Here is a 21393-nt window from a genome sequence, read left to right as displayed (position 1 = left end):
TCTGATGAACACTGGAAATACATGGCGTCTGCTCCAGAAAAATTCCTCAATGATGTCATGCTGTCTTTAGTGGGGTTATGTGATTCTTCTTGATGACAGATTGTCAGTAAGCATTCTAGCAACATAGACAAGATGAATTAAAGCCTCAATTTAATTTTTTGAAATCCGAAAGTGGGTATTAGACTTTCATTTGCCCATTTTACCAAATGTAATGAATGGTAGTAAATGTGACTATGCATTGGCTGGTTCATGATCCAGTCAATGCTGTTTTGTACGTAGTATGAGTGGATGACTATGATTGGTTAAAGTGTATGCTAACCCAAACAAATAATTATTGCTCCCATTTGTACTGTTAAAGTAGATCTAAACTCAAAAACAGTAATTTAATTTGTTGCAGCTTACCAGTCCTTAGATGATGACTGCATTAGTTTTCCTTTTCTCAAGCTTTTTCCCTGTAGTTTCAACTGTTGATCTGGCTAGTAACACACTTCCTGTTCTAAAGCAGTGTTTCTCAACCTTTTTTCAGTCTTGAGGCACCCTTTAGAATTATGGACAGTCCCGAGACACCCTTTAAAATTATGGACAGTCTTCAGGCACCCCATTCTAAAATGTGAAAAACTATTCTAATAGTTTTATATAAAGCAGTAACATCCACACTTGTAGGACACCAATCATTAGAGGGGATTTATTCTTCCAAAGCAAATACGCTTTTGCACACCGGTACTGACCAGTATTCCAGTGTTTTTCTTCTCCCTCAGCTTAGTGATATATAGAAATCCATCACTGAGCTAATGTGACCCCAGCACTGATGAAGAGGGGCAGGGGAGGGTCAAACAAGTATACTGTGCAGGCAGCTGACATCCTCCTTGTCAAGTGTGGATGTCATTGGTAGTCAGAACCCCTTCAGCTAGAAGGTTGTAATAGTGCACAATGAAAACCTGTGGCTTTGTGTAACCAAAAGGCAGGCTTGTTCCACCCACTGGCTTGTATACAAGTTTTGGGCAATTTTTAGAATTTTTGCCAAGGCACTCCTGAGGGAACCTCAAGGCACCCCAGGGTGCCTGGGCACCCTGGTTGAGAAAGGTTGTTCTAGAGTGACATTGATTGCTCACCATGTTGTATGTATGGTCAGCCTAGAACAGCACACTAAAACACTTTCCTCTCTCCTCTTCTTGTGCAAGCAGAGAACACAGATCAGATGATATCTGGCTGGATCAAGCTTTTTTTTTTTTTTTTTTTCGCTTCTTGAACCAATATAAAGAAACATTTTCAATAGTATTTAACAGACCAGAAGTGAGCAAGTCAGAACAGTTCAATGTTAGGGTTTACATGCACTGAGGCAATTGAAAGTAATTTGTGATATCTGTTTAATAAGTACAACCTGATAACCTCCTGTGTACGTTGCCTCTGCTGACTGTTATCATTCAGCATTGTTTCCAGTTTTCTCTCTCTAGACTACAGAACAGGTCTCCCTCTGTTATGGAGAAAAGGAGAGCTAGAAGTGTTCCGTTGTCCTTGCCTAGGGTGACACTGCTGTTTCTTCACTGATGAAGTACAGTGAATGAGTGTTGTAACTTTTTAGGATAGAAAGTGTGTTGCTGGCAGGATGACCAAGTAAAAATAAAGGAAAGAAGCCTGAAAAAAACCTAATGCAACCATCAGAGTTAAGGACTAATAAGCTGTAATGTAATGGATTACTTTTTGGTGGTTTAGATATACTTTATTTATCGTGAACTTTGTTCATGTGAATATATACATGCGGATTTGTCCAGTCTCCATAAAATCATACAGTATATGCATCACAATAGTAGAGGTTCCTACAGATAAGACAGATCTGGTTTATGGGCCCATGTAAACCCTTTGCTTTGCTGTAATGCACGGTAAATGCAGGAAACCCCACTATGTATTCATGGCAATGTTTTAGGCCCCTTCCACATGGACGTTCCAATCCGATCCGCCTGCCCGTTTTTTCAGGTGGACCCGATCGGAACCTCTGATCTCCTCCATGGAGCCATGGGTGTAAAAGGACATGTGTCTGTTTACACTTACCGACATCTAATCCAATCTGCTAAAAAGAGATGGATGGGGATCCATTCCCATTCCCTCCATTGGATCGGATGGCAGTCAAATGGAAATGGACAGGCGGTCTGTTTCCATCCGACTGCCTATAGAGGGCAGCAGGCTGAGTCATTGTCCGCTCTGCATGGCGGACCGGACACGGACCTGTCATCTGCTTGCTCAGCGAAGATCAGCAGACTTGTCCGACTCGTGTGAAAGGGGCCTTAAGGACTATACCTTTTGAAATAAGTTTAAATGAACCATTCATGTTTAGAAGCCTTTTGCGCATGGAAAGTGTGAGGTTGCTAAAATTTTGGTTTCTTTTTACGAATCCCGTAACTGTTAAGGCGTAAGGACTGGTTCACACTGAGAATCTCAAAGGAATACTCTGTGCATTCCTGTGCAATTCAAATGCACGTTTGTGAAGTGCAATTTCTGCTCATTCATTTTGAATGCACTACTTATGGAAATTCACTGCAACTGCATTGCATGGTACTCCTGTGTACACTGCGTTTGTGACCTGCATTTGGGGTGTCATTAACTTAATATTCATACCTGCTACAGATAGCACCTCCATTGCATTATGAACGCAGTGCAGGAAATGCACACAGAATGCAGGTTTCCTGCACTGCATTCTGGTGGGAACTGGTCCAAAGGGAAGATTCTGCAATTAAAGAGATCCTGTTCTACTGTATATTATCATCATCAAGACCTTGTTACTTCATTTTATCTTGAAAAGTAGAAGCAATGATATTGTTTAACATTTACTGCTCTTTCTTTAGCAGCAGATGCCCCGTACTAATCAGGAAGAGAAAGATGAAAAAGAAAAGGAACCCGATAAAGAAGAATTTAAGCAGGATGTGGAAAATGACAAAGAGGAACTTGCAAAGTAGGTCTACTTTTTAAGATCATATAACTACATATTACACTAAATTATGCATTTTATCAAATTTGAAATGAAGACTGAGAAAGTGTATCAGTCCAATGTATAATGTATTAATATATGTGTATAGTAAAGTAAAGTTTAGTCCTTTAACTAGCATAAGTCAGTCTTCCAATTTGTATCAAGTCTGTATGACCAAAGGTATATTCTAGAGCAGGTTGTTACAGAATATATTTCCTATAATTATGTCCAAGCTGAGTGTATAGAGGGTTTGCATATATAGTTTCCAAGAGTAAGGCTATGACAGTAGAGATTTTCTATATAAATTCCAATCCAGCATTCTGACTACATACCAATCCACGCACGGTACTTCAGATTATTCTCTTCTGTAGTTTAGCTCAAAACATCAAACAGTAGCAGCAGGAAATCATTACATTATTCCCTCTAACAGAGAGCGCATACAATCTAATATATTTACCAGTCAAATGTAAATTTTTAACAGTTTGGAAGAAAGAAAACGAAAAGAAACCTCTACTGTCATTGCTGACTTCATTTTAAGAATACTATCTCTCTCCGACCTCAATCCTTTGAGTCATTGGTCTGGAGCAGACATGGACATTAGACAGTCAAAGTAAAGTCAAAACTCTTGATCTTCATACTTGAACCAGTTCAATGCCACAGAAAGTATTAAAGCTAGTGGATCATCATGACAGCCAGGCAACTAGCATTTTCAAACGCTTTGTTCTCTTGGCATAGCTTTCCTTCAACCTACAAGTATCTTTTTGGGAGGAAATCAGAGTATCAAGATAGAGCCCATGTAACTAAGAAAAGGCACTCATAGAAACGCCATACATAAGGAGTCCTTTTGGCATTTTAACCTAGAAGCCAGTACTGTGAGGCTGGAATTTTAACCACTGGGAAAATATATGAATAAACTGCATATTTCCATGATCACATTGAGACCAAGAATGTTGTTCCCGTTATTTTGATCTTGCGCATTGAAACAAATATACAGAATTATATATATGTACATCCCCTTGCCAGTCATAGGCCAAGCGTAGACTCAAATGCAGGATCTTGCTGCTGGGAATTTGCAGAAGTTATCTTCGAACCGAAATAACACGGAATAACGCATGTTGTCTATGCACAAGGTATTGGGGCCCTAAAAAAAAAAAGTTACGAGGGTATCATTTTTTAGCTAAGGTTGGATGGCCTGTTTTTTTGTGATGAAAAGGGAACCTAGCTTTTACAGTATGTGCACTGCATCCATTCTTTCACCATATCACAAGAAAATCACCACAGATCTTTGTAGCTCTTGAGTTTGAGAATAAGAAGATGAATCACACTGTGTTCTTGGAGAAACACCTGCCCATCTATTACAACCTTAGGGATATAAACCATATATATAAGAAAGTGATGCTGCGCTGCTAAACAAAGAAAGAAAATAATATTCCTTAAATCAAATGCCCATACAAGTTAAATCCTCAATAACGATCAACAATAGAGCTTTGCCAATGATTCCTGTGCTTTCTTCTTGTGCTATTATCCCAAACACCATCAAGTGAAGTAATAAATATCATGCAGTTTGTGTCACTTCAGTGCTCACAGAACTCTCACCTCAGAACAATGAAAATGCACTTTGTAATATCAAATGGGTAGCATATTCTTCACTTTTCCAATCAACAGCCATATGGTGGTAGTTAGACAATTTTGGATTTTCAATAGCGTACCAAACTAGAGCTAGGAATCAGTCCCTTTAAGAATAGTGGAAGTAATAGATTTCTATCGATTCTCGCCTGCCAAAAGCCACACCCCTTACGCATTGCGTCACACCCATGTGACTTCCCTCTGATGAAGTCACATGGGAGTGATGCAACACATAAGGGGTGTGGCTTTGGGCAGACGAGAATCGATAGAGATCTATTACCTCCACTACTCTTAAAGGGACTGATTCCTAGCTCTAGTTTGGTACACTATTGAAAATCCAAAACTGCCTAACTACCACCATATGGCTGTTGATTGGAAAAGTGAAGAATATGATACCCATTTGATACTACAAAGCGCATTTTTATTGCTCTGAGGAGAGAGTTCTGTCAGCACTGAAGTGACACAAGCCGCGTGATATTTATTACTTCACTTGATGGTGTTTGGGATAATAGCACATGAATAAAACACAGGAATCATTGGCAAAGCTCTATTGTTGATCATTATTGATGATTTCAATTGTATGGACTTATTTATGAACATTTGATTTAAGGAATATTATTTTCTTTATTTAGCAGCACAGCATCACTTGCTTATATATATATATGGTTTATATCTGATTGTGGGAACATAATTTAATGCTACCAGCAGCTATATTGTTATACACCATTTTTATGTTTGTTTTTTATTCACTTCAGTTATCTACTCTTACAGGTAGTGCAGGAGTTTCTATCTCATTAACCTTAGGGATATACTGTATATCCGCCTAACAGTCAAAAAACCTTTAGGAAGTGTATAACCCTTCTGCATGCCAGCAAAAAGATGTTTTTTTTTTTTTTTTTTTTTTTAATGATTACTGGAATTGTGAACATAAATGTAGTTTTATACATATATACACCTGCTTGATTACAATAAACCGATTTTAAAAAATGTCATCATATTTAATGAATTCTTAGGGAAAAAAATGAGGACACTTCTGGGGAAGAGAATGATGACAAAGAAACGGTGACGTCAAAAGGGAGAAAAACAGCCAACAGCCAGGGCCGCCGCAAAGGCCGTATCACTCGATCCATGGCGAATGAAGCCAATGAAGAGGCGGCCACACCTCAAAAGAGTGATGATTTAGGTAGGTATAGATTCAGAAATGTCTATTTCCAAACAGGGATCAGTCAATGGCATGCTTTAGTTTAATTTGTTAAAAGCCATTGGTGCTAAAGTAAACCTTCAGCTTCACAAAGGATTTTCCTTTTTTTTTTTTTTTTTTGTTTTGTTTGTTTTGTGTTTTTTTTTTTTTTTTTTTTCAAAAAATATTTTTATTGAAAGATTTAAGGCATATTAATACAAGTACAGATACAGGTTACAGTCCAAACATAGACACAGTATGAAAACATCCCGTTTCGCAGACAGGATAAAGGTTTGGGCTGTCTTTCAGACCATTGCGAAATGTATATGTTTAACTAAGGGTGTAAATCAAACCGACATAAACATGGCTTGCTGTAGACAAATCCTTATGGTGGCACTATTGACCAATTCTCTTGTAAGCCCTTGTGATTGGTAAATGTGAAGTAATGAGATACGATATAACAGGATGGTAAGTGCACAAGAAAATTGTGTGCCTATTTCGAGGGAGTGGGGTCTATGTAGATCTAATCAAACCTGTATGATAGTTTACATTCTAGAGTCCATTAAAGACATATAGGTGAAGGTATAATACCAAAGATGTGAGGTAGAGGGAAGTCAGAAAGATGAATAAAGAGAAATAGAGATGCAGGATGAGGGAAAGAGGAGAATTAAAAGTCATGGGAGAGACGGGGGAAAGCAAAAAAAAAAAGGGGGGGGGGGAGTGAAGGTATGCAGGAGAGGCGATAAGGGAGGGGGCATCTGCAACTAAATTGAGTCGCTTTGTTTTATACTAGTCAGAATGGTAGCCAGATAGCTTATGTGTTCATGTATGTGAGATTGAGTAATAAGCTAATATGTGGGTCGATAACCTGGATAGATAGCTATAGCCTATACATCTGCCTATAGGTTATGATGTTATGATGTTTAGTCTCAATGAGACTGAATATGCATCATATGCACCAAGGAAGAAAAGGGTTTCTTGTGATGTACCGTTGTGTTTAACTGTTTAGTTGGGGGGGTGTAGGAAAGTCAAGCAGCAGTAGGTGGTGGTGGTTTTGAAATGACTCCAACAAGCCCACGTCTTCCTGAATCTCTTGGGGTGGTCTTTCGCTACAGAGATGAGTTTCTCCATTTCCTCAATTTTGTTGATCCTAGCAAACCATTCTTGAATTGAAGGAACATGTGTTGAGCGCCAGTGAACTGGAATTCATTGTTTTGCCGCGTTTACCATATGCATGGCAAATTATCTACAGTATGTCTTAAATGGGAGTGGGGAGTGGTGGAGTAGGAATTGTGCAGGGGAGAGGTCTAGGGAGTACATAGTTACTTGCGTGATTATGGACTGTATTTTCCCCCAGAATGGTTGTAGCAGTGGGCAGTCCCACCATACATGTAACAGTGTACCCGTCCGCTTGGTGACATCTCCAGCACGAGTCTGAAATGTTAGGGTCGAATTTGTGGAACAGGGACGGAACTCTGTACCATCTAGAGTACAGTTTATAATTATTTTCTTGGGTTTTGACACATATGGAATCTTTGTGTATATGGTCATAGATATGATCCCAGTCTTCTGGCGATAGTTGGAGTTGTAACTCAGAGCTCCAGGCCATGCAAGCTTTCCTAGACGTAATGTCAATAGTGTTTTAAAGGCATGTGTATAGTTTGGATACGACGTTTCTCTGGGGGGAGTCAGTTGAGCAGAGTTTTTCAAATGGGTTGAGGCGTCTAGTGTATTCTTTTTTTTTTTTTTTTTTTTTCAGTTCATGAAAAGGTTTTGTGAATCTGTTCATAATTGCATCTACTTAAAAGTTTGCTGTCACACAGGGCCTCTGAATTACAACTGTCCTCTACAAAGTATCGGGAAGGCAATTTGTATTGGAGGCTTACTGGTACTTGAGGTCAAATAGCATACAATATACAGTATTAAGCAAAATGACTCCTTGAATTACTATATTCCCCCGAAGATGAGCAGTACTAGGGTTACAGTGGCAAAGAGGAGAAAATGTCAGCATTGAGAGGAAAGTGAAAATTGTATATCTGGTACCGAACTCTAAAACTTTACCACTTATTAAAATGAGTTGTTTCCTAAGTTTGTTCCCTGACTGGGGTAATGTTTTCATAACCTTAGTTGAAAACTAACAAGAACTTGTGTAGTCAAGTCCAAGTAAAAGCGCATTACAGAAGTAAATGTAAAATAAAGCATCAGGAAAGTAACATATGCTTCAGATCCCCTATTTAAAAAGGTGTAAAAGTTCATTCAGATTGAATATTTGCTATGTTGTAATTTTATAATCTAGTAAAATGTCACATACTTGGTGGTAACTATATTGTAGGTTGTGTCATAACGCCCTACCTTCTTGTAAAAGGCCATTTTTGCTGTTATGCTGTCTCCTACTATAATTGAGGATGTCTGAGCTGCTGTGTTAATTGTAATAACAAAAACAAACTGGAAATTCTACCAAGAATCCTGTACCTTGCAACTGCTCTGTTTACCCTACAAATAAGAAGTTGACAGTACAGACTGTGCCAGCAGAGTCATAATTTAAAATTTGGCTGTGCTTCATAATATCGAAGTGAAATGAATGACACACAGGTGCTTCCATCTTTTGTTGTGATTTTGGAATGTGTCTTTCTCTCTTTTTTTTATTTGTAAAATTACATACATTTGAGCACATTTTATAATATAATCTAGAAAGCATAGCTAGTGCTCCCTTGAACTTGCAACTTTTTGCCATTGAGTTTGTGGAAAAGGCTGGCAGAAGGCATTGCACAATGCTCACAAACGAGTTTTCAAGTCCCTCCAACAATACACAGACACTGCTGGGAGGACCTGATGACAGATTTGGGACCAGTGCCATAAATTAACTTCAGAATTGGATAACGAATGTGCTATGTCTGTCATACATGGAAGAGTGTATTTTTAATGACCATACATATTGCATTATTATGTTTTTGATATCACTGTCATATTTTTACATCGTAGCTGTTACATATTATTACGGTAGTATGCCATATAAGGATTTTTAGATGCTTCATCTATGAGTGTGATTTCAACAGTATGACAAGAGAACAACTGCTGAGATTACAGGATAAGACCTGTAGAGAGTCTTTTGTAGTTAAGTAGCCAAATTTGCACCAAGCTATAGAAGGAAACTAAAGTACAGCTACTTGAAAGAAGAGCCAGCATATACAATGCACAAATATGGCTGCATTCATGTGTCTGCATATTGTAGGCTATTCACAGACAAGTTCTGTTTTATAACATAAACAATAATTATACTTTTAGATAAATATGGCTTAAGAGCTCTGTTTGTTCATCCAATTGATTGTCTACCCCTACAAAGACCTTAGATCATCACACTACACTTTTTCAAATATCAGGGCCTTCAGTGATATGAGTGGCATTTAAATTTTTTGTGTGAGACATCTGGCTGGTGGTGCTGAACCTGTGCTGATTTCTGGTGATAGAGAGTCCATTTCTTTGCAAGCCTTCATTGAAAACATTCAGTCTTGTAAATGGTTTAATGGATGAGAAGACTGTCAAACATTTATTAAAAAACAAAGTGCATGTTAGCCTTGTTCATTAGCCTCTTAACCCCTTGCCTATCAGGCACTTTTACCCCCTTCCTGCCCAGACCAATTTTTCAGCTTTCAGCGCTCTCATACTTTGGGTACAGTGTTGCATGACCGTGCAATTGTCATTCAAACTAGTTTTTATAATTTTTTGGAGACAAATAGAGTTTTCTTTTGGTGGTATTTGATAATCACTGGGGTTTTTATTTTTTTCTAAACAAACTAAAAAAAGACCAAATATTTTGAAAAAAAAAATAATTTTTCTCCTTCACTTATGGGCACTGATAGGCTGTACTGATGGGCACTGATGAGGAGTCACTGATGGGCATTGATAGGCAGCACTAATGGGCACTGATGAGGCAGCACTGATGGGCACTGTTAGGCGGCACTGATGGGCACTGTTAGGTCACACTGATGGGCAATGTTAGGCGGCACTATTGGTCATTGTTAGGCGGCACTGATGGGCAGCACTGATTCAGCTGATGGGCACTGATAGGGGACACTGATTCAACTGATGGGCACTGATTGCCAGCACAGATGGGCACTGATGGGCATTACTGACCGCACTGATGGGGCTACACTGCTCACTTGGACACTAATGATCAGTGCCCTGATGATCAGTGTAGATGTCTCACTGCAAAATGTTGCTTACTGGCTCTCCTCACGCACTGTCAGCATGAGGAGAGGACTGCCGATAACCGACATTTCCTATTTACCTGGTGATCGGCTGTGATTGGACACAGCTGGTCACATGGTAAAAGTGTCTGTGATTGGCCTGTTCCTTAGTCATGTGATCAGCTGTGTCTAAAGGAGACAGCAATCACAGATCATGAACAGGGAGTGTGGTTCTGGGAGGACGTCCATGGACACCCTCCCAGAACTAGCTGACCGCGCTGTAGTCATCTTTTGGCTATAGCGCGGTTGGGAACTGGTTAAATACACTGTTGTATTGTAGATTGTGGGGTTGATTTACTAAAACTGGAGAGTGCAAAGCAGCTCTGCATAGAAACCAATCGGCTTCCAGGTTTTATCATTAAAGCTTAAAGTTAGAAGCTGATTGGCTACCATGCACAGCTGTGCCCGATTTTGCACCCTCCAGTTTTTTAGTAAATCAATCCCTGTGTTTGATTTATTGCCAAGAAGGATGAGATTGTCACCCAAGTTTGATTATGGGGAAAAAAAGGAAAGGAAAATTGATGCATTTGGAATAAAAGGATAAAAGAACAAAATGCTAATCTAGCTTGAAAAGCCTGGTTCCTTGACCCCTGGTTCACATATATGCGGCCGTGCGTGCCGTGTTTTGTATGTGCACGAGAGCCCATTCATTTGAATGGACTCCCGTACCCCGTGACACGCAGGGAAGAAGTCCCTGCACTTCTGAAAATGCAGCATGCATGAGAACCTCGGTTCCCAGTACAGTTGCGTTTTCCAGTGCAGGAGGCATGCCAATAAAACTAATTGCACCCACCCGTGGGTCCGCATTCCTCCGTACGGGTGGTGCAGCTGCACCCGTACATATGTGAACCTAGCCTAAAGGTTAGTGAATCTGCCCATTAGTTTATTGCCTTCAGCTGTACTCCTGTCCACCTTGCCAAAAGGTGTTTTTTTTTTTTTTTTTTGGGGGGGGGGAGGTTTGGTTTTTTTAAACTTTAGTTTCTGTAGTTTTAACATAACACTGCAGGAATTTTTTTATATAAATATACATAAAATATATGAATTCACCAGAATTGTCCACCTCTTTCAGCTGTTCTTGGTACTCTTTGCACTGGCAGTATGTGCTAAGGCAGGGGTCCTCAAACTTTTTAAACGGGGCCAGTTCACTGTCCCTCAGACCGTTGGAGGGCCGGACTATAGTTTAAAAAAATAAATAAAACTATGAACAAATGCGGACACAGTACAGGAGATGACCAGAGACTGCAGACACAGTACAGGAGATGACCAGAGACTGCGGACACAGTACAGGAGATGACCAGAGATTGCGGACACAGTACAGGAGATGACCAGAGACTGCGGACACAGTACAGGGGATGACCAGAGACTGCGGACACAGTACAGGAGATGACCAGAGACTGCGGACATAGTACAGGGAATGACCAGAGACTGCGGACACAGTACAGGGAATGACCAGAGACTGCGGACACAGTACAGGGGATGACCAGAGACTGCAGACACAGTACAGGAGATGACCAGAGACTGCGGACACAGTACAGGGGATGACCAGAGACTGCGGACACAGTACAGGGGATGACCAGAGACTGCGGACACAGTACAGGGGATGACCAGAGACTGCGGACACAGTACAGGGGATGACCAGAGACTGCGGACACAGTACAGGGGATGACCAGAGACTGCGGACACAGTACAGGGGATGACCAGAGACTGCGGACACAGTACAGGGGATGACCAGAGACTGCGGACACAGTACAGGGGATGACCAGAGACTGCAGACACAGTACAGGAGATGACCAGAGATTGCGGACATAGTACAGATGACCAGAGACTGCGGACACAGTACAGGAGATGACCAGAGACTGCGGACACAGTACAGGAGATGACCAGAGACTGCGGACACAGTACAGGAGATGACCAGAGACTGCGGACACAGTACAGGAGATGACCAGAGACTGCGGACACAGTACAGGAGATGACCAGAGACTGCGGACACAGTACAGGAGATGACCAGAGACTGCGGACACAGTACAGGAGATGACCAGAGACTGCGGACACAGTACAGGAGATGACCAGAGACTGCGGACACAGTACAGGAGATGACCAGAGACTGTGGACATACAACGGCGTCGGGAATACTGGGCCGGCCGCTCCATAAGACGCACAGACATTTCCCCCCAAGTGTGTCTTATGGAGCGAAATAGTGCCCCATCATTGGTGTCAGTGGGAGGAATAGTGCCCCATCATTGGTGTCAATGGGGAGAAATGTGCCCCATCATTGGTGTCAGTGGGGAGAAACGTGCCCCATCATTGGTGTTAGTGGGAGGAATAGTGCCCCATCATTGGGGTTAGTGGGAAGAATCGTGCCCCATCGTTGGTGTCAGTGGGAGGAATAGTGCCCATCATTGGTGTCAGTGGGAGGAATAGTGCCCCATCATTGGTGTCAGTGGGAGGAATAGTGCCCCATCATTGGTGTCAGTGGGAGGAATAGTGCCCCATCATTGGTGTCAGTGGGAAGAATCGTGCCCCATCATTAGTGTCAGTGGGAGGAATAGTGCCCCATCATTGGTGTCAGTGGGAAGAAACGTGCCCCATCATTGGTGTCAGTATAGGAATAGTGCCCCATCATTGGTGTCAGTGGGAAGAATCGTGCCCCATCATTGGTGTCAGTGGGAGAAATAGTGCCCCATCATTGGTGTCAGTGGGAGGAATAGTGCCCCATCATTAGTATCAGTGTTGGGAGGAATAGTGCCCCATCGTTGGTGTCCGTGTGGGGGGGGGGGGAATAGTGCCCCGTCAGTGGGGGAAGGGGATAGTGTCCCAACATTGGTGTCAGTGGAAGGAATAGTGTCCCATCATTGGTGTCAGTGGGGGGAGGAATAGTGCCCCATCGTTGGTATCAATGTGGAGGGGGAATAGTGCCCCATCGTTGGTGTCAGTGTGGGGGGGGATAGTGCCCCGTCATTGGTGTCAGTGGGGGAAGGGGATAGTGTCCCAACATTGGTGTTAGTGGGAGGAATAGTGCCCCATCTTTGGTGTCAGTGGGAGGAATAGTACGTCATTGGTGTCAGTGGGGGGTAATAGTGCCCCATCATTGGTGTCAGTGGGAGGAATAGTATCCCCTCATTGGTGTGAGTGGGGGGAAGGAAGAGTGTTCCATCGTTGGTGTCAGTGGGGGGGTGGAATAGTGCCCCATTGTTGGTATCAGTGGGGGGAGGAATAGTGCCCCATCGTTGGTGTCAGTGAGGGGAGGAATAGTGCCCCATCATTGGTGTCAGTGGGAGGAATAATGCCCCATCATTGGTGTCAGTGGGAGGAATAATGCCCCATCATTAGTATCAGTGACACCAATGATGGGGCACTATTCCTCCCACTGACACCAATGACACTTAACTTGCTGACCCCTGCTCCAGCATGGTGGTACTGCAGCCAGCATATCTGGTTGCAGCAGCACCATCAGCATGGCGCACTTACCTGTCAGCTGTCCTTCACTCCGGCCTCTCCCTCACTCGATGTTCGCAGGGCCACTCGGCTCCGCCTCCTCGCAGGTGATTGGCCATCTGTGTGCCTTTCCTGAGCCACAGTTCTGGCACCCAATCACCGGTGAGGAGGCGGAGCCGAGTGGCAGGAGTGAGGCAGTGGCCGGAGTGAGCTTCCTGGACTGGATCGTCGTGGGACTGGGACCGGAGCCAGGTAAGGTGCAGTAGCCCCCTGCCCACCCCTGTACTTAGTGTCCCTTCCTCGCGGATAATACGCCCCTGCCGGCGGGTTGGATAAATGGCCTCGGCAGGCTGCATTTGGCCCACGGACCATAGTTTGAGGACCCCTGTGCTAAGGTGTTCTGGTTGCTTTCAAGAGTAGGCCACACATTTTAACAACCGCTCCTGTATTTCCCACAATCAGCCACAGGAGGGACCATGCTATCCATTTCTTGTCTAAGACATAACTAATTATCACATTCTCAAATGCAGTTGTGAAGTTTCATACATTCCTTTCTTCTGTAATCCGACGTTACCGAAGTTAAAAGTAGAGGCACGTGAAATGGCTTCCTAAGTGTCGAGGATTTAGGTTGTATGCCTTGTGTCTAGGTTGTTTCTGACTTTTGTGAACTTCAAACTGATTTTAAACAATTACAAAAAATATTCACCAGTTAGTATAAGCTGCCATTACACCAGAGTCGGGACCATATCGAGTAAGTGCCACATGACTCTGCGTAAATAAAGGAATAAGTCGCTTTAAGTGTAAACTTTTTATTTGTCCCAAGGCTTTTTATCAATACAGGCAAGCTTGGCTTTTGCCTACAGCAGCAGTAGAACAATTGACTACTATTGCTCATTCACACCATAGCACAGTGCGCTGCAGCCTATGCATTTTCATGACTTGAGGGGCATTATGTTTGTAGCCCAATTCAAAATGAATGGGCTGCAGCACACCTCCACGGCCATTTTTTAAGCCAAATGCACAGAGCCTTTCTATCTGTGTGTTGCGGTGCACTTCATTGCAGGTGCATTGCAATGCATAGTGCATGGGGTGTAATTATTATTATTATACAGTATTTATAAAGCGCCAATGGTTCGCTCAGCGCTGTACATTACAAAAAGGGACAGACCATGTGACAGAAGAATACCAATACGATGCAAAACATGAGGGGATTGAGGGCTCTGCTCTTTCGAGCTTAAAATCTAGGAGGGAGGGGATAGTGGTACAGGAGGAGATAGCTGTGGGGGATGGATTCGTAGGAAGAGTGGAGGAGGTCAGCAGGTTAGCAGGGGGTGGGGTAGGCTTCCCAGAAGAGATGGGTTTTCAGGGTGCGCCTAAAGGAGAGGAGAGTAGGTGATAATCTGATGGGTTGGGGCAGGGAGTTCCAGAGGATGGGTGACACCCTGGAGAAGTCCTGGAGGTGGGCATGGGAGGAGGAGACCAGGGAACTAGAGAGAAGGAGGTCTTGTGAGGAACGGAGTGTGCGTGCTGGGCAGTACTTGGATATTAGGTCAGTGATGTAGTTCGGAGCAGTATGGTGGACAGCTTTGTACGTCACTGTTAGGATTTTGAATTTGATCCATTGCACAATCGGAAGCCAGTGGAGGGATTGGCAGAGGGGGGTGGCGGAGATGGAGCGGTTGGAAAGGTGAATGAGTCTGGCAGCCGTATTCAGGATCGACTGAAGCGGGGATACCCAGCGGCGAGGCAGGCCAGTGAGGAGGGAGTTGCAGTTGTCGAGTCGTGATATGATGAGGGAGTGGATGAGCTGTTTAGTGTTTAACTTTACATTGCAATGCCCCATATTGTACTGTACATCCACAGTGCATTACTGTATGTTGCCGTAATTTGAGGTTCTAACATGGGTCATGGAATGTTGTATTGTGTATTCTGGTGTGAACATACCTTGGCAAGTCAACTACGTTTATGGGGAAGAAGGGGGTGGGGAGAGTTCGTGTTTGTGTCATTTTAGGGCTTACCAAGGAACAAGATGTAACAGCTCAAAGCGCTGCCTTATACAATTGATGTACATCCAGTGTCTAAACCGTATCAACAGTACAAAATAAAGTTCATATAATTGTACAGACTATAGTGAAGCTGTGCAATGTTCTTCCAAACCGCCAAAATCAGTATGCTGTGTTCCCCTCGTCTGTTCCCACACTCACCGACAGGTGTGGACTCTTACATATACAGTAAAGAGTCAATTGTGCCTGTGCTATAGATCTTTTGGGATTAATGGAACTTGCATTCCTATTGGTCAATTGCTCCTCCACTGCATTGCCAGGAACCAGAAGGCTGGTGTATTCTCACATGAAAGAAGGAATGGCAAGTGGGACCCACATAGTGTATTTCCCTTTTATTGTATTTTAATGTTTATGCAATAAAAACGGAATTAAGCTATAATGAGCACACTGTCAGGGGTATGCTAAACACATGGCATTCTCTTGTCGGGGACATGCCCACTGTATTGGGCCCACAAAACATTTTTTGTCCAAACCCGTCACATTTTTTTGCATGTATGTTTGCATAAACATATAAGAGGTTACATGTACAGTTTACAGATTTTGTTTAAAGTAATATTTAATTAGACTAAAGATTGGTTCTCCAATCTCGGGTAGAATCAACTATGTTGGCTTTTCTTTGCCAAATGCTGTTTTCCCACTGATAAAAGTCGTCATAGGAGGTGCCATCCTAATCTCCTCCACAGGCATAAACATGCATAAATGAACATGCTTAACAAATGTTATCTAAAAACAAGAGCCATGTGCATTCTTTCTTGAAAATTGAAAGTGTCCTTTGTGTATGTGTTCCTGTTTTGTGAAGGATTCAAGCATAAAACACTTCTTTCACTTTGCCTCTGTGCAGGAAGTTCCTGTAATAAAGACCAGCCCCTGCTGTTCTGACTTTATGTACACAGTGACTGGTCATCTTTCCACCTGTTTGCAGTTTCTGTAGGTAGCCTGTAATGTCTGGGTCTCACCCATACCTCTGCTTTCTGCATAGGCTAAGTAAAGGTGTTATCACTACTTTTACGAGGCAAAATCAGTAAAGCGTCTACAGCACTAGGCGACCGCATACATCTTTTATGGTGCTGTCCCAAGCTCCATCGCTATTGGTCAGACATTGTTACTACTATTAATACTGTTTTTCAAATTACCGTTCCTGTTAAACCTACTAGATGTATACTGGGTATCCTTGATGTCCTTCCAGTCACTGAGCTTCAGAAGGCATCTATTAATAGGGCACTGTTTCGAGCATAGAGGATGCCCAGGAAAATTCAACAAACTCTGGGGGAACTGGCAGGCAGTCACAGGCTTTGCACCTCTCGACCTAGTGGTGGATAGAATTTGGGGCTGAAATAATGCCTTCTTTTTGGAAATGCCATAACTTTTATCTTGCGTGGTCATGTTCGTATTACTAATGTACTCCTCTTCTACTACCCATATCTCTTGCTGGCTTGCTCCTTCATGGTTTGTGTATTTTGGGGGTGAATATTGCTCTCTGGATTTGTTATATTTCATGTATCTTTTGAGTTCTTTGGAACACCATTACTGCTATGTGTACAGGTTGTATGTGCTTTGTTTATTGGTTTATTCAATAAAGTTAATTTCTGGTGTAAAAAAAAAGCATCAGTAAAGCAATGCAGTTCCAATTTGCAAAAGATGCACATTTCCATGAATTGTATCCCTTTAGGGATCCTGCAAGTATATAAACGTATGTGATGATTTATCAGAAATGCGCTCAGCTCCTAAGTCCTGTTGTAGGCACTGCATTTATGTGTTGTCAGCCCTCCCAGCTGTCTTTTGATAAACTAAAATGGTTCAAAAGGCAGGTTTTTTACTTTAATGCATTCTATGCATTAAGGTGAAAAAATGTCTGCATGCAGCTTCCCTCTAAGCGCCCCCCTCCCCCCTTTGTATTTATCTGAGTCCGATCTTGATCCAACAAGAGCAGAATCCATTGGCTCCTGCTGCTTTCAATCACAGCCTATAAGGAGGGAGCAGGGAGCTGGACTATGAACACAGAGCTGGCTCGGGAGCGAGCACACAAAAATGCCCATATAGCAAGCGGCTTGCTCTGGGGGCTTTCGCCTGCTCCTACGCTCACATCTCTACAACATGAAAGCTAATCATTTTACTAGGAGAATTAACTAGCCTTTCTGATAACACTGGCAGTGCTCAGAGCACAGAGGAAAACTCTGAATTTCTGCCAAAGCCCTTTTTTTTTTCTTTTTTTTGTCAAACAAAACAAACCAAATGCTTTGTTTTGTATATGTAACAGGCCAAAAGGAAGAAACAAGGGGGGAAATTTATTGAACAAATTAGCAACACAATTGCAAATGAGGCTCAGTCTCCTTTAGCAAAGCCTCTGTGACGGGTTTACAGACCTGAGCAGCCTGGACAACCAAGTGCAACAGTTTTGCATAGTTCAAAGACAGATTTATTACTGAAGATGTGAAAGATTTCCACACACATTTCCACACTGTTTCTAAACAGATGTATAATTAAAAAGTGGTCAGGGTCAGATTTAACACAGTCACAAGTGCTACTTCAGAGCAGCCAAAGGAGGAATTTATGACCCGGACTTTAACCTTGTGATAAATCTGTCACACAATGCCTTTCCCTGCTTCTGTTTAGCATTGATTTGCCTTGCGAAAGTGTTTTTAAGTGTCCCTAAAAAGAGAAGTTGTTGTTGTTTTTAATACACTTTGAATTGAAGGTTTTTTGTACCTGCTTTAAAGAAAGATCTTCTTGCATTTGGATCATGCCAGTATGTCTGTGAATAAGTTAAACGCACTTGTATTTCTTGACTGGTAATTTGGAGAGATGCAGCAGGCAAGCCACCGGATTGAGGGTTTTTTTTTTTCTTCATTAAAATGGCAATCATGTCATGCTTGCCTGCCTTGTGTAATGGTTTTGCAAAGAGAAGCACTGATCCTCCCCTTCTCAGGTTCCCCACTGGTGCTTCTGTTTCCTCCCCCTGCTGAGTGCCCACCATAGGAAGCCACTTCCCATGGTGGTCACTTGTGTGGGTTTGCCCCCAAACCAAGCTGCTTGCGTCTGTTGTTCAGACATACAACCCAGCTTGGAACTGCCCCCCACTCTGTTCTTACTGGTTTTGACTGACAGCAACAGGAGCCAATGGCTCCCACTGCTCTCTGCCAAAACTGTGAGAGGCGGGAGAGGGTAGTGAAGCTGCTGCAGATGTCCACAGTGCTGAACCGAGATCAAGCTCAGGTGAGTATTTTAGGTGCACTTAAACATTTTTTTTTTACCTTGATTCAGAGAATGCTTTAAGTTAAAAAATAACACTTTATTAATGTTTTTTTCCCCTCTCAGGTAACATATCACATTAATATGCATTACTTCCCAATCAGACAATATTTTAGTAGGCCTCATTACTTGCTCAGTTGTGCCATCTCACTAAATCTGAACCTGGAGAAAGAAAAGAGTGAGTTAATTATGAGCTGAGTGGTGTAGAAATCAGAGAAAGGGAGCCGATAATAGTCCACTGAGATGGGGCACAGCCAGAACTGACGATGAAGCAATAAGAGGGGACAGAATGTAAGGGTTGGAGGAAGGAGAAGAGAAGGCAAAATGGCAACTGGTGGTGGAGTAGGATGAATAGTGGAGATAGAGTGGAAGTCATGGCAGGGGGTGAATGGGAGACAGACTGCTTTTCCTCTCCCAATGTTCCACGGTCAGCTTAGTAGCAGCTGAGCATGGAAGAAAAAAAATGAGATGTAGCTTGAGCTAATCAAGCACCAAGGAAAGTAACAGTAGGCAGAAGGAAGATGATCATAGTTTGCTGGAAGATAATTTTCTCATGGGGGAAGAATGGCAGTTCATACAGTTCTGATGTGAGAAGTCTAAAGTATGTTTATGAAATGCCAGGTAGCATTTCTTTTTTCCTTGGACTTTTTCATACATAGACCCCTATTTCAGCCACAGGTAAGTGTCCAGAGACCACATGGAAAAGATGCAGTTGTAAAATATGTGGAATGTAGTGGACAGTGGTGGGGTAGAGCTAGAGAATTTTGTGACAGAAGCTAGGGCTGACAATGGAGAACTTGGGAACAACGTTTGTCAGGGACATGGACAATGATAAGTGAATGTCTCTTCTAGAACATAAGTACTATTTCATGAACAATAATTGTACAGTGTTTCAGTATCTGTACTCCAAAAGGGGTTGAAAAACTGAGAAGAAGCACACGTTTTTCTGATCAATTTATTCCTGGCAGTTATATCCTCTAGGACTGAATGCCAAAGTTCTGCTTTGAGCAGTTCGACAGGGCTCAGAATCACATGGGGACAGCTGGTCAGGGCTGATCTCTCAGATCTCTGAACTCTCATGTCTGGACTCAGCTTTATGTACTGAGCATGTACATTTTATGGGCACCGTGGCAGAATCTCCAATGATAACAGAACTTTTCAATCCACAATAATACCCACAAAAGAGATTTTATAATAGGACAAGACAAAAAATGTATATTTGGGGGATTAAGTACAGCGTATTTACAGGATACTGTAAAGTGGAATTCCAATGTTTCTGCTTTCTTTGTATACATTCTTTGTTAATATAAATCCAGTATATAACTCATTGGATTGCATAAATACTGTCTCCCTTTATATTGTAAATAGCTGTGCAAACTGTTGGCACTATATAAATCCTGAATAATATTAAAGTCGTGTACTTCCATTATGTAAATTACAATAGAAAAAGTAGCCATATTCCATGTTTTGCATTAGTGTCGGCTTACTACAGGAAGCTAGGGGTTCACTGTATTTCTGGCTGGATCCACAGGTTATTTTCACTTGTCAAACAGAATAATCAAAACACATTCAGTGGTATATTTAGTAGACCAAAGGAAAGTGCATAAGAAAAGATCATTGCTAGGTTTTACAGTGCATCCAAAAAGTATTCACAGCGCTTAACTTTTGCCACATTTTGTTATGTTACAGTTTTATTCCAAAATGTATTACATTCATTTTTTTCCTCAACATTCTACAAACAATACCCCATAATGACAATGTGAAAGAAGTTAGTGTTGAAATCTTTGCACTTTATTAAAAATAAAAAACAAAAAAAAACACATGTACATAAGTATTTGCAGCCTTTGCCATGACACTCAAAGTTGAGCTCTGGTGCATCCTGTTGCCACTGATCATCCTTGAGATGTTTCCACAACTTGATTAGAGTCCACCTTTGGGAAATTCCATTGATTGGACATGATTAGGAAAGGCAAAAACCTGTCTGTATAAGGTCCCACAGTTAACAGTGCATGTCAGAGCACAAACCAAGCCATGAAGTCCAAGGAATTGTCCGTAGACCTCCGAGACAGCCTTGTATCAATGCACAGATCTGGGGAAGGGTACGGAAAGATTTCTGCAGCATTGAAGGTCCCAATGAGCACAGTGTCCTCCATCATCTATAAATGGAAGAAGTTTGGAACCACCAGGAATCTTCCTACAGTGGGCTGCCCGGCCAAAATGAGCAATCGAGGGAGAAGGGCCTTAGCCAGGGAGGTAACCAAGCACCCAATGGTCACTCTGAAAGAGCTCCAGCGTTTCTCTGTGGAGAGAGGAGAACCTTCCAGAAAAACAACTATCTCTGCAGCACTCCACCAATCAGGTCTGTATGGTAGAGTGGCCAGACAGAAGCCACTCCTCAGTAAAAGAAAAATGGCAGCCTGCCTGAAGTTGCCAAAAGGCACCTGAGGGACTCTCAGACCATGAGAAACAAAACTCTCTGGTCTGATGAAACAAAGATTGAACTCTTTGGCCTGAATGCCAAGCGTCATGTCTTGAGGAAACCAGGCACCGCTTACCACCTGGCCAATACCATCCCTACAGTGAAACATGGTGGTAGCAGCATCATGCTGTGAGGATGTTTTTCAGTGGCAG

The 21393-nt window shown here is 42.4% G+C and overlaps 1 protein-coding gene across 21 annotated transcripts in view; it reads left to right on the top strand.

The window, feature by feature from the left end:
* The window catches only part of NCOR2 (nuclear receptor corepressor 2), a 708717-nt gene that overhangs the window by 486143 nt on the left and 201181 nt on the right, over positions 1-21393 (top strand). For 16 of the 21 annotated variants that reach the window (XM_089653690.1, XM_089653694.1, XM_089653691.1 and 13 more), the window contains 2 exons: positions 2841-2947; positions 5602-5771. In XM_089653690.1, coding sequence (XP_089509816.1) covers positions 2841-2947; positions 5602-5771 — 277 coding nt within the window. The remainder of the gene's footprint in view (positions 1-2840; positions 2948-5601; positions 5772-21393) is intronic. The other 5 variants (XM_089653704.1, XM_089653697.1, XM_089653696.1 and 2 more) reach the window with 1 other exon arrangement.

Source organism: Staurois parvus, unplaced genomic scaffold (genome assembly GCF_062004578.1).
Source record: "Staurois parvus isolate SC_StPar_1 unplaced genomic scaffold, SC_StPar_1.0 ptg000719l, whole genome shotgun sequence".
Classification (NCBI taxonomy): Eukaryota; Metazoa; Chordata; class Amphibia; order Anura; family Ranidae; genus Staurois; species Staurois parvus.
Note: the sequence above shows the minus strand (reverse complement) of the source record. Positions and strands in the feature narration are given on the sequence as shown.